Here is a 13,681-nt window from a genome sequence, read left to right as displayed (position 1 = left end):
GTGGTGAAGTTCAGGCGAGATATTACTACTGAGAGTACGATCAGGACCCTAGAGGACATTTTCAAAGAGGAGGGATATCCATGTAAAATGATCACTGACAACAGTACCCAATTGGTGTCTGAGGAAATGACTAAATATCTCGAATATAGTGGGATTTATCATACGTGCACCTCGTTGTATAATTCCCAAGCCAATGGTATGGTGGAAAGGGCTAACCGCATGGTGAGAGGTGTAGTCCAAATGGCTATAGAAAAAAAAGGAAGTGTAAGGAAAATGGTGTCTGATTTAGTATGGGCTTATCGTACGACTAGTAATAGTTCTACAGGAAAAGTGCCTTTTGAGATGATGAGAGGGAGGAAAGCGAACACAAGAATGTGTCCGTCCTGGATGAAGAATGTGATGAGCGGAGATTTAGCTAAAGAACAAAGAGAGAAGGGAAGCAGTGGAGGTCAGAAACAGAGAGAGAAAGGAAGTAGGATTAAAACTGGAGATTGGGTGAAAGTGAAACCTGCAAGGATTAGTGGGGGGCTAACCAAATTTCGAGGCCCGTATAAAGTAAAAGAGGTACATGAGTCTTTCATTGTTTTGGAGAATGGGGAAAAGTGGAATACGCGTAGAGTAGCGTTGTATGGAAAAGAGAAGGATGGATGTATGGTTTGAAGGGAGGATGCAAACAGGTTAAAGTGCAGTGGGTTTATGTTAATGGATGATAGAGAGTTGTTGGGTAGTGCGCAGAATGAACAAAGTGCTGAACGAGGTGCATTATCTGGCACTGAAGAATGTTTGAATAAAATGAGTGTCAGACTGAGAGTACCACCCAAATATTTGGCGGATTATTTATGTTAATATAACAAGTGTTTATAGTTATTATTAGAGTTGTGATTCCAGTTGTTATTCATTTTTCGGTAAAAATAAAACTGTTTTGTTGATTGTAAAGGGAGAGGATATATTGTGATGTAATACTAGAATGCCAAGTTCTACTCAGCATTCTAAGATGCTGTGAGTGTTCTCTCTCGGGCTGTTGGCATTTGGCTGCGGTCGTTGAGGGAGCACTGATAGCGTCGTCCACGTTTAGGAAATATATATATATGGATTATTCAGCTAGTGGAAAGCGTTATCACTTCTGAACAGCATCCTCTCCCAGGCAGTGAAAGAAAGGAGAAATGCAGCAAAGTTCACCATTAGATTTGGCCTAGATACGACTGACTCGCTGGGCAGAGTGGTTTTGTCAATGGTAATCTTACGGGGCCGTGCTTAGCAGATAGAATCTGGCTTTTCAGGGGATGTCCTGGAAAACCTTATGGACATGCCCTTAGATGGGACTCACTTGTTTGGAGAGAAGGCAGACTCGGAGCTGGAGCACTTTAAGGAGTCTTGGACTACAGCTAAGTTCTTGGGCCTCTTGGTAACCCCTCGTTCACTGCCTGCCTTTCAGCCCTTTTGTGGCCACCGAAGGGGTGTTCCACTGGGCCAAGTCTTTGCCAGGCACTGTCTGATGCAAGCTTCCCAAACTATATGAGGATTTGAGCACGGTGTCTTCAGGACTGCAGGGTCTGGAAGCCGAAAGTCATCTGCCACCCACCCCCGGCAGCTGCAGCCTCCATGCCCTCCTAGTTTTTTCTGCAGGACCATGCTTGTCCAGTTGGAGGGCGAATTCAGCATCATCTCCTCCACTGGCAATCCAATACATTGAACGATTGGGTTCTGCAGGTCATTCGGAAGGGCTGTGCCCTGTCTTTCCACCTCCAATTCTGCAAACATTCAAACGGATGGTGGAGGATCATTTGTCTCTATTCCAAGAGGAAGTTATGGCTCTCTTGGCCAAGGAAGCTATAGAAAGGGTCACAATATTAGAAATAGGCAGTGGTTGTTATTCCCGCTACTTTCTGTTACCCAAAAAGAATAAGGGTCTTCGCCCTAATATAGACCTACAGACCGTCAGTCTCTTCCTCAAGAAGGAGAAGTTCACGATGCTTACATTATCTCATGTCTTGTCTCCCCTAGACCAAGAAAATTGCTTGGTAGAGCTGGACTTACAGGATGCATATTTTCACATTCCCATCCTACCTTCCCACAGTCGCTACCTACGGTTCAAGGTAGGTCACAAGCACTTTCAGTTCACCATGCTCTCATTTGGCCTTACCAGGGCCCCTCAGGTGTTCACGAAGGTGATGGCGGTGGTCGTAGCTAATCTGCGCAGGTTATGGGTTTCAGTCTTCCCCTACCTCAATGACTGCTTGTTGAAGGCGGGCTCAACCCAGACTATTGTCTCCCACCTCCAACATATGGTGAACCTCCTGCGTTTGTTGGCGTTCACTATAAATGTGACAAAGTCACGCCTGATATCCTCTCAGACGCTCCCTTCCATCTGAGCTGTTCTGGACACAGTGCAGTTTCAGGCTTATCCTCCCGAACAGCAAGTCCAGGATATTCAGGATATGATACTGATGTTTCGGCGAGACTGACTCTGAGTCTGCTGGGTCTCATGGCCTCCTGCTGGTAGCTCATTCCCAATGGCATATGCAGACCCTGCAGTGGGACCTGACGTTCCAGTGGGCACAGCATCAGGGAAATCTCTCCAACATAGTCTAGGTCTCGGAAGGAACTGCAAAAGACATGCAGTGGTGGATTACGAACTGTGATTGGCATATTCCTCTCCCTTCCTTAAGTAGAACTCACAGTAGTGACAGATGTGTCACTTCTGGGAAGGGGCGGCCAGGCGGGAGAGGTGGAGATCATAGGTCTCTGGTGGAATCCGGACTCCACATCAAATCTGCTGGAGCTCCGGGTGATACGGCTGGCATTGAAAGCATTTATTTACTCTGTCAAGGGGAAGTTGTGCAGGTGTTAACGGACAACACCACTGCCATGTGGTACTGCAACAAGGAGGGTGAGGCCGTGCACCCTTTGTCAAGAGGCCCTGCATCTCTGGACATGGCTGGAACATCAGGGAATAACCCTGGTGGTTCAACAACTGGCAGGTTCTCTGAATGCAAGGCCGGACGAACTCACTCATCGAGTGGCGTCACCACTCGGAGGTGACACACTGACTCTTTCAGCAGTGCGGAGAGCCTTGGTTACATCTGTTCGCCTCTGAAGAGAACGCAGAATGTCAGCAGTATTGCGCATTGGAGTTTCCAAGGCGGCAATTGCTTGGTAATTCTTTTCATCACTAGTGGAACTCAGGCCTACTGTACGCCTTTCCGCCCATAGCACTCCTGCCTAGAGTTTTCAAGGAGATCAGGAACGACCAGGCCCAAGTAATCCTTGTGGCTCCGGATTGGGCACAGGGAGTCTGGTATCACAAGCTTCTGAAAATGAGCATCGATCCTCCGATCAGGCTGCCCCTTTGGAAGAATCTTCTGTCGCAGCAGCAGGAGAGGGTTCTGCACCTGAACCTATCAACTCTGCGCCCTCATGCGTGAAGATTGAGTGGCGACAGTTGACAGCCTTCGACCTTCCTCCCGAAGTCTGTAGTGTTATTTTAGCAGCCAGACGTTCCTCCACAAAAAAGGCATGTGCCTGCTGATTGAAAAGATTTGTAAAATATTGTACAGAAAAGTCTATAGATCCTCTTTCTGCTTCTCTCTCTGATGTTCTTCTTTTCATTCTGTCCCTTGGCACTGGGCACTCTTAAGGACCATCTATCTGCTTTATCCGCTTTTTTGCGGCTTCCTGACCAACCCTCTTTGTTTAAGTCCCCTATTATAAATAGGTTTGGAAAAGGGCTTATACCTATATTTCCTCCTTTGTCCTTCATTATGCCTCAGTGTGACCTGAGCCTCTTTCTCACGTACCTCATGTGTGCTCTGTTTGAGCCACTGTCCCCTCAGGCTGTTCACCATCAAAACTGCCTTTCTCATGGCCATAACATCGGCCCGAAGGTTGAGTGAGCTGCAGGTCTGGTCATCCAAGCCTCCATATCTCACAGTGTTTCTTGATAAAGTGGTGCTTCGCACCCATGTCTCTTTCCTTCCAAAGGTGGTGACCCCATTTCATTTGGGACAGCCTGCCACCCTGCCCTCCTTCTTTGCTCCTCCGCACCCTTCTAAGGAAGAGCAGTGACTCCATTGGCTGGACCCGAAAAGAGCGTTGACATTCTACCTTGACTACACAAAAGAGTTCCCGATGGACGACCAACTGTTTGTGGGATATGTTGGAGCAAAGAAAGGTCGAGCAGTACAGAAATGAACCATTTCGTGCTGGGCCGTTCTCTGTATAAAAATCTGCTACGTTCTGGCTAAGAAGCAGCTTCCTGAGGACTTACAAGTCCATTCCACCAGGGGAAACGCTGCGACCACTGTGTTAGCTCGTGGAGTCCCAGTCCTGGACATCTGTCAGGCAAAACATGGCCATCCCTGCACATGTTTGCCAAACACTAGTTCCTGGACAGTCAGGTCCGTAGGGATGGGCATTTCGCCCATTCGGTCCAGCAGGACCTTCTAGTTTAGAAGATCTGTCCGCAGCTCACCGCCAGGAGGATATGGCTTTGGTATCTATTCAAAGGTAAAGATTATGCAGCTGGAAGTCTCTACCAGATGAACAAGTTACTTACCTTAGGTAACGCATTAGCTGGTAGGGACTATAACTAGATGCAGATTCCTTACACCGACCCATGCCTCCCCGCTCTGCAGATTAATTTACTTGGGTCAGGGTGTTCCCTATCAAGGCCCTATATTGGACACACAATCAATCGTCAGTTCACTTCATGACTCGGTGCTCTTGGTGTGGAAAGTAATGAAAAAAGTAACTGACGTCCACGCGCCTGGTTGGCGCCTATATAGGTGACCACAACAATACCAACGACACACTCGGAACCAAATGGAGCCACCCAACGGCGCATACAGGGGTATTGCTCAAGCAAAAGTTTCCAGATCCAGTCTGACGCCTGGAAAATTCAGAGGTAAGGCATCTGCAGCTAGATATAGTCTCTATCAGATAATGTGTTACTGAAGGTAAGTAACTTGTTCGATCATACCAGAAATAACTGTGGCACCAATACAATAAACAATTTGTTAATCATAGCATACGGTGTCAGCATTTGCTGCCAGCATTCAGTTGCTGCCCTGTGCTGACACATGATCTAACTCCGGAATGGTCATCTTATTTATGTCTACTTTGTAGATCAGCCCCGCTGTGTGCCACTGGGATGCAGCTCTGGAGATCAAATACTGCAGGCACTGTGGCCCGAAGCTTGATAGAAGAGGGTGGGATTGGAACTAACTAAAGAAAGTCGAGTCAATCTAGAACCAGGATATAGAATACCAAAGGATTAAAAAAGAACAGCGGATAGGCCAAATAACCTGGAGGGTCAGGATGGGATTAAGGATTGTCATGGCAATGTATGCAGAGACATACTTTTCAACTCACCCTCGTTTGGAGGATGTGATCCTTCATGGACCCCTCTTCCCCCTCCAAAGATCACCTACCTTAAAACCTTCCTCACACAGCAGGAATAATTTGATCATTATTCATCTCCATTGATTTTATTAGACACACCCTCCAAACTACTTTATCTTTCTGATCTCAGTGAGTCATAATGTTGAAATATATGGCAAAACTCTGAGAGAAGGTTCAGAGTAGAACCCGCGGGTGAAGGTTGGGGAGGGCTAAACTGGATGAGGAGGTGCCCGGTCTCGCTACCTGTAATCCACAGCAGAGAGAGAGTTAATACATTTTATGCAACTAACTTTAAAATTTGATCAACAGAAATTAAATGCAGTCAATGCTTGACCAGAAAGGAACTCCTCCAGCTAATTGTTGTACCACTGCCACTATCCAGCTTTCTACTTGATAGTGCTAACTGTAATGGTGGAAGCATTTATCACTGTGCTGATGTGTTTGAGCTCCATGACCAGCAGAACACAGCTAGCCTGCTGGAAATAGCGAAGGCAGGGTCTCGGGTTCCCTATGAGGAAGCTTCTCCACTTGGATGTCTACTCAGGCCTCAGCTATGCCTTCAAAAAGCCAGGTGGCTGCTGAGTCTCCATGAGCCTAGCCTCATATACGAATGACCAGGCTTCCAACCCAGGTTAGTGGGGATAAACAGACTTGCCATGATCCTGGGTTATTAATTACTTAGCAGATTGAGGAAGATCCTGTGTCGAGCATTGCCACTCTGTCTAGGTGGAGGACAGCTGCACAGGAAAAACAATTAAGAGTTAGCCAGCATCCCAGCCAATCAACAACGTCATGCCCGGAAAGGTGTTGGACCAATGTGGCTAGGTCAGCCTCCTGGAGCAGACTATCTGTTCATTTTTATATGATGCTTACAACGCCAATGAGACGGATCCATGTGGCAAGGAGGAGTGAGGATCAAGCTGTGCTATGTGGGCTATGTGGTTTTTTTGTGAAGGTGAAATTCATATTTCAGTGTAACAAAACCTTAGCCAGGCCCAGGCTGTCCCCATAGTTGCTAGTCCGTTGCCTAGGCCGGGCTATTATTACCTGAGGCAGTACACTGCTAGCGCACTGACTGCTATACTACTCCCACCAAGCTGCCTGCAGTACCTCGTCACGATGCTAGAAACTACTAATTAGGTATGGCTAAACATTTTAGTGTGGTGATGTGGACACCAACACTAAAATGAGTTAGTCTATGGTACTTGACAGGGCTGAACAATTTTCACATTTTGAATTAGAAGTTTATGACTATTTGCTGTTTTTTATATGTATCAGAAAACCAGTTTTACCCAGATGTATCAAATACAAAAATGGAATCTGCAAAAATTAGGTATGCTGTTATATTTTACTGTACTTTTGAGTGAGCTGGTGGGTGACATGAAACATGATTTTTGTCTGAAGTGACAATTGACGATTAACTTTAAAGGTTGCAACAATCTGAATATTTAACGTACATGGGAATTAAAGTCCTCCAATCACACAGCCTCCACAATTGTGATGTTTCAAATCTCACTCTCATTTCTGTTGTTTCACAGGTTCAAAGAAGTAAAAGCTGGGTGTATAGAAGTCATGCTTAAATAAACGCCAGCTGCATGATCATCTTTAACACGCATTGACGTTTAAAACTGCCAACAGAAACAATTTTCCTACTTAAGTGTTGTTTTTATTGCTTAACTGCCTTTTAGTGAAAGTTATGTTTTGTAGTTATCACTTTTCTGGTCATGTTAAAGATGTGTCTTTTATATTTCTTAACGTCTAAACTGCACTCGCATATACCCTTAACAATATTGATTAATTTGACTTTTACTGTGTTTGGCAAAGTTATGCTTAAAGTCTGAGTGATTTCAGGGGTTTCATGTGCTCAGTCAAGCAACTCAAGAAGGAAGATTGCCATGATGCAGAAGTGAAACATCTACCTTAACAATGTCTCAGGTAGAGCTATGTGGACTGGATATTGAGAAATATAAATAAGCGTACCACACAAGAACTGCATTTCATCAGTTGTCAGAGGTCTATAAAGAAAGTTTGAGCCTGCATGCAAGAAGGAATTGCTGGTGACCACCTACAATTTCAGCAATTTCATGCTCTTAAAGATCTTGAGAAGCTGGCTGTGATACTTCCTTAGGGACCCCCTGTCAATGTATTCCTGAACATAGGTGGTACTTGTTCATTTTTATAATAAGTAAGGGAGCCATTTACATATGTGCAAATCTTTGATTTGATACTTTACTTTATATACTGTGAATCATGTACTTCACTTTACCGTGGAGTAAAATGTTCTGGTTTTATTTTGAAGGAGGATTGTTCCACAGTGTGCAGTGTACATGCATCATTAAATTAATCAGAACATGCACATATTAATTTAGCTCGCCAGACTATACCATCATGTATTAAACATCCAGTAACTTACTTTAATATTGCACCTTTACTGTGAGCTAATCTGCAAAGGTTCCTATCATTGCTGTTCAGAAATTAACACCTATGTTGGCGTGCAATTTATTGGCTTGGACTACAGTATTTGAACATTTATTTGTTTGGGTTGTTTGAGCAGATTATGAAGAGGTTACACATTTATCAATTTGGTCACTAGTGTGAAATTAAATACAGGTTAAAAGTACCTTGACTACAGTTTACACAGTGGTTAGTCTTCTCTTCATGAGAGAGAAAAATTGAGTGAGAAAGTACTCAGATGAGATTTGAAAAAAAAAGAACATTAGTAAACTATTCCCCTCATAATATTAGTCTGGATATCTAGGGTGAAATTTGCCACGTTATACACTAGGATCTAATTTGTGTTGAACGGAAAAACAAAGTAATCAATTCAGATTGATGTACACTCATTTAGCATTATTCTGAATGTGGTGATTAAATCTTGTGCTAATCTGACAGAATATTCATGTTTGGTCATTTTTAACTGTTGTATTTTCTACTGTTTCAGTTATACAATTTAGAGCGCTTATTCAGAACCATGCAGGCCAAGCTTTATCATTACTGAATAATAGAAAGCCAAGCTTCCTAATTCTTAAGAAGCACATTATAATCATATTTCCCTTGCAAATGTTGACTATTCTCTGCACCAAATATACTGCAACATAGAAAACTCTAGAATTCAGTTTTCCTTTACAGGTGATTAGAAATGTTTCTTAAAATATTGCTTTACCATGCCACATGCTGTGATATTTGGCATTTTAGCATCTTTTAAACAGAAAATGTAAAGGTATTAGAAATAGGGTTTCTGAGAATGAAAGATAAACTTGTAAAGCTGCATGATTTGAACATTAAATACATTTAATTAACTGAGTATCATTACACCAAAATTGAAATTTGCATCTTTTTAAAGCTTTTTGGTTGTTCATGGCAGTACATTTTGGATTTTAACATTTACCATCTATTGTAGGATAGGATTCCAATCTCTTTTATGACTTCTTTCTGACCATTCTGAAATGCTGATTTTTAGAACGAACTATAAATGCTTGCCTTTTTAAAACATTTTAAATAGGTGTACAACCAATATTGCTCATTGCTTTAAGCCTCTATAACAAGAAGCTAGAGTATAGTGAGAAAGAGGATATTATAATCAGTGTCTTTAAAAGTAGCTGCTAAGTCCCGTACAGCAACTTTTTATGGTGCTTTAATTAATTCATTCATTTTTTAATGATACATTTGTGGTGCTTTAAATTCTGAAACATGTTTATAATTCTCAGCAAATTGAGGCAATTTCTCTTACTGAAAATACAACTTCAGGTCAAACAGCATGTTGAAACAAACAACAGTAATATGACACAATATGTAACAGTCATTCAGTAGTAGATTGTCTGAAGAAAAAGAGATGCAATGACAAATGGTGCAAATCATTGAACAAATTATGAGTTGTGTAAAATGAATGAAGAACACACATATAGGCTTTCAATTGTGAGAAATAGTTTAGGAGCAGTGTATGTACAGATACAGAGTTCTATTTTTAAAATAATAATGAAGTTTGCCATTTTTGCTGTGTAATGTATGGAAGTTGTGGTTGTCATTTGATTGTATCTTATTGAAATATAATTTTGTATTTTTACTTATGAATTTTCTGCTGTAAAAATGAACTTGAAAGTTATGTAAAGTTTAATAAAAAAAAAACTTTTACCCTTTATCCGTTGTTTGTAACTCTTACATTGTTAAGATTGTTAATGCAGTATGAATGGGTATATCTATTGTGCAAACTTTTGATGAAAGTGGGCTCTGTGATAGACCACATCAGAACTGAACTGGGGTGTAAGTTATTATTTGGGAAGTGAGAATGATTGTAAATGGTGAATCTGTACATCCTTTTACACATATTGCCAGTGGTATGAAGTTCCAGAGTGGAGAAATCTGCAATGAGAGCATCATTCCACTCTGACTTTGCAAGTGTTGTGTGGTGTGCAGCAAGTTTGTTGGATGTTAGAACTTGAGGGGGACTGGTGCTCTTTCTTCTTGTTTCATTGATTAGCATTTTAATGCTACTTTGTGCCTATCACAGTTGGAATGCAATTAAGGCAGTAACAGCAAAATGGTTGGTGAAGAATAGTGGAATAATATAGCCTTAGAGCCCGTCATAGCGGGCGATACCAGCCATTGAAGGCCCGCTCCTGTCTTAAAGGCCCGAGCCGAAGGCGAGGGATTTTAACAAGGGAGCGGAACTTTGTTTGCCGGTATTGCCCAACTACGAAGGGATATAAGGCTATTAGAACATTCTGCTACTAGAGGGCAGAATGTTATAATAAATAAAACAAAGGCCTCACGGAGCCCGAGGGGATTAAAATCCTCTCAGGCTCTTTGAGGCCTTTGTTCACAGCTGTTGCTATGAACAAAGAACACTGGAATGTTGGTGCTCTGGGCTTTTACCAGCCAGTAAAAGCCCAGAGAAGTCCATTGTCTCCAGTGGAGCTCACAACATTCCAATGTTCTAATATAGACTCAGAGCCCACCGTAGCGGGCTCTACCAGCCATTAAAGGCCCGCTCCAGCGTTAAAGGCCTGAGCCAAAGGCGAGGACCTTTACACAGGAGTGGGCCTTTAATGGCCGGTAGAGCCGCTACGGCTGGCTCTCAGGCTATTAGAACATTCTCCCACTAGAGGGTAGAATGTTCTAATAAATAAAACAAAGTCCTCAAGGAGCCCGAGGGGACTGAAATCCCCTTGGGCTCTGTGAGGCCTTTGTTCACAGCTTGGGCTTTTACCGGCCAGTAAAAGCCCGGAGCACTCCATTGTCTACAGTGGAGCTCCCAACATTCCAATGTTCTAATAATCATTAGATCAGGGTGTTTAAATGAAAACTTGCTGCTTGATGGATATGTTCAGGTGAAATAAGAAATTGTTTTAAGACAACTTGACTATTAAATATTTTAACAGGGAGGTGAAGACTAAACTTAACTTTATAATCAACTTGGAGGATAAGGATCAAGGCTAGTCTAATTTAAATTACTGGGGCACCTGCTCCTGGATTCAGTAAATAAAGAAACGCTCACTTAATCGTACTAATCGAGGTGTCACGATTTCATTGTCATATTAATACAATCAATGAGATTCCGAAGAGGTGATATACAAATAGCACAACCTCAAAAAGCAGGCTCTCAGATGCACCCAACTGTGAAACAAACTTTTGATGTCAGAAACATCTTGGAGCAGAAAGAAAGCTAAAAGCTCCATTTCATCCAAAGTGGAGAAGAAAAATTAGATTGTGGGCAAGGATTTTTTTTATAGATCCTGGTACAGTTCATATAACTGCAATAATACCCAAAAACCAATAACTGCAAGGGGACACGCTGCACTTAAGCAGCACACAACACCAATTGCACAAAAATTAGGCACAAGAAATATGGGTTATGATTAAACCATTGCACAATTTGTATAGGTGTATAAAATAACATATTTACCTAAGTCAAGGTCCAAAGCAAAAACGTGCATTTAACGTGCAACACCTTATTCACTATTCCTATCACAGTATCCAGATCCAAATACATGAGGAACATCACAGAGACCAAACGTGGGCAAATGCATTATACACTTAATTGATGGATGTGGATACTGAAAAACTGTTTAAACAGGATGCATTAGTTCAGTGATCCTCTAGACAAGTGGGTACAATGGAAACCGGATATTACATCAAGGTAATTTATGTTCCTCATTTTATTCCCTGGCGCGCACACAAGAGCAACAAGCATCCTTTACTTCTGTTGCTCTAGGAGATAGCATGCTTACTGTCACACGTGGCCACAGAGAAGGCATCGTTAGACCAAAGAGACACAGGAGTTCACTTTATGTACTTTGGAAAATTTAAGAGGGATATTATACTTGACCTTGGACCTCCGTTTCTTAAACAATTATGTAAACCTATTTAAGTTCAAAATGGCAGCATTGCAGCAAATCATCCCACTTCGAAGTCAAGGGGATTTCATGATGGCACTGGTTCTAAAGGATGCTTACTTCTATATACCAATGCTTCCTAATCATTAGTAGTAGAGGCAAAACAGTTCAATATGTCTCTGAGTAACTGGTTCAAAAAATTCGCACCCAAGGTTTTTACAAAAAGCCTTGCAGTGGTAGCTGAGCATTTGGACAAATAAAATATCCATGTCTACTGTTCCCTACAAAGTTGATTGGTAGAGGAAAGGATGGCTTGTCCATGTCTGGCACACACAGCATGATCTTGCTACATTAACCAGGGGTGTAGCCTCAGGGGTGTGTTTGAGGTGTTACACCCCTCTAATAAATGTATTTTCTGCAAATTAGTTTGGGACAGGTGCTTTCAGTTGTTTATGGTGATATGTCTGTCAGATTTCGCCAGGAATTTTGACATGCACTCAAACAAAAACACACACACACACACACACACAGTTTTGAAAGTCTTAAAAACGTCTGTTAGTTTACAAAATATTGTTTTTTCCCTCACGTAGTACCCTACCAATCTCCAATCCTCTTCCTTTCACTGTGCCTTAAGACCCTCTTATGTGCCCTGCTTGTTATATTATGTATTTTAACCTTATGGCCCTCATTATGTCCCTGGCGGTTGGTGATAAAGTGGCGGTAATACCGCCAACAGGCTGGCGGTACTTACCGCCAAATTATGACCGTGGCGGAAAGATCTCTGAAAGACAGCCTATGTACCACACCGACCGCCAGAGCGGAAACAAACAGCCACCACGGCGGGAGCCGCCTACAGCCAGGCGGAAGTCAATGTTCTGCCCACCATATTAAGACCAGACATTCTGCCACCTTTTCCGGGGCGGTACCAACGACATCAAAAGCCTGGCAGAAACTGAGCTCAGAAGTGAAAGGGCTCACCATTGGAGACACAGGGAAGAACCACACCGCCATGGAACCTGAAATGCATGTTTTCCTGATGATATTCTATGTTCTGCTCCACCACGAACACCAACGCAGGCGAAGACGACGACAGGGAGTACAGCCGCCTAGCAAACAAAGGAGGGAGGGAGGAAAAAGAGAGTGACACATACACACGCACAACACCCCCCTCCCCACACACACACACACACACACAACCATATGCATTAAAAAAACAATTTGACCCCATCACTCGACTGAATAATGCAAGGACAAAACGATTTCCCAAAAGTGTTTGTAATAAGATCAACACAGTAGAAATAATACGTTAGGCAAGATAATAGATATATACATATGTACCAAAAAAGGGACATAGCCCAGTCCTCAATTTTCCTAGGCCACAGGCCAAAGTCCAAGGCCACACATGTCACCTGCATCACCACAGAGAGAAAACTGCAGGGGCATCAGTTTGTAAATAGGCAGGCACCTCAGTGGGGCGGGGGCACCTCTGCCGGGAGATGTAACAAGACCACTGGTTCTGGAGTGGGCAATGTGCTCTGTGCTTGATCCTGGGGAGTGATGGGCCACAGTCTCTAAGGTGGGTGTCATACCCACTGGTTCTGGCGGGAGCAACATGCCCTGTGCTTGATCCAGGGGAGTGCAAGCTCACAGTCTCTAAGGTGGGTGTCATACCCACTGGTTCTGGAGTGGACAGGCCACACAGCAGCCCATGGATGCAGGATTACATACCGTCCGCCGACGGTGACAGCTGCACAGTGGTGGTGGTGCTGGTGGGGGGAGGCTCCTGCCCATCCCCTGCAACCTCGGATGGCTGCACAGTGGTGGTGCTGCTGGTGGGGGGGAGGCTCCTGCCCATCCCCTGCAAGCTCAGACAGCTGCACAGTGATGGTGCTGCTGGGGGGGAAGGGTCCTGCCCATCCCCTGCAACCTCGGATGGCTGCACAACCATG

General features: G+C 43.3%; 1 protein-coding gene across 2 annotated transcripts in view; it reads left to right on the top strand.

Annotated features, from left to right (window-relative positions):
- N4BP2 (NEDD4 binding protein 2) overlaps positions 1 to 9,536 on the top strand; it is a 1,101,392-nt gene extending 1,091,856 nt beyond the window's left edge. For both annotated transcript variants that reach the window (XM_069202011.1, XM_069202014.1), the window contains exon 17: positions 6,939 to 9,536. In XM_069202011.1, coding sequence (XP_069058112.1) covers positions 6,939 to 6,984 — 46 coding nt within the window. In that variant the 3' untranslated portion in view covers positions 6,985 to 9,536. The remainder of the gene's footprint in view (positions 1 to 6,938) is intronic.
- Positions 9,537 to 13,681: the final 4,145 nt, after the last annotated feature.

The sequence above is a fragment of the Pleurodeles waltl genome, chromosome 1_2, assembly GCF_031143425.1.
Source record: "Pleurodeles waltl isolate 20211129_DDA chromosome 1_2, aPleWal1.hap1.20221129, whole genome shotgun sequence".
Taxonomy (NCBI): domain Eukaryota; kingdom Metazoa; phylum Chordata; class Amphibia; order Caudata; family Salamandridae; genus Pleurodeles; species Pleurodeles waltl.
Note: the sequence above shows the minus strand (reverse complement) of the source record. Positions and strands in the feature narration are given on the sequence as shown.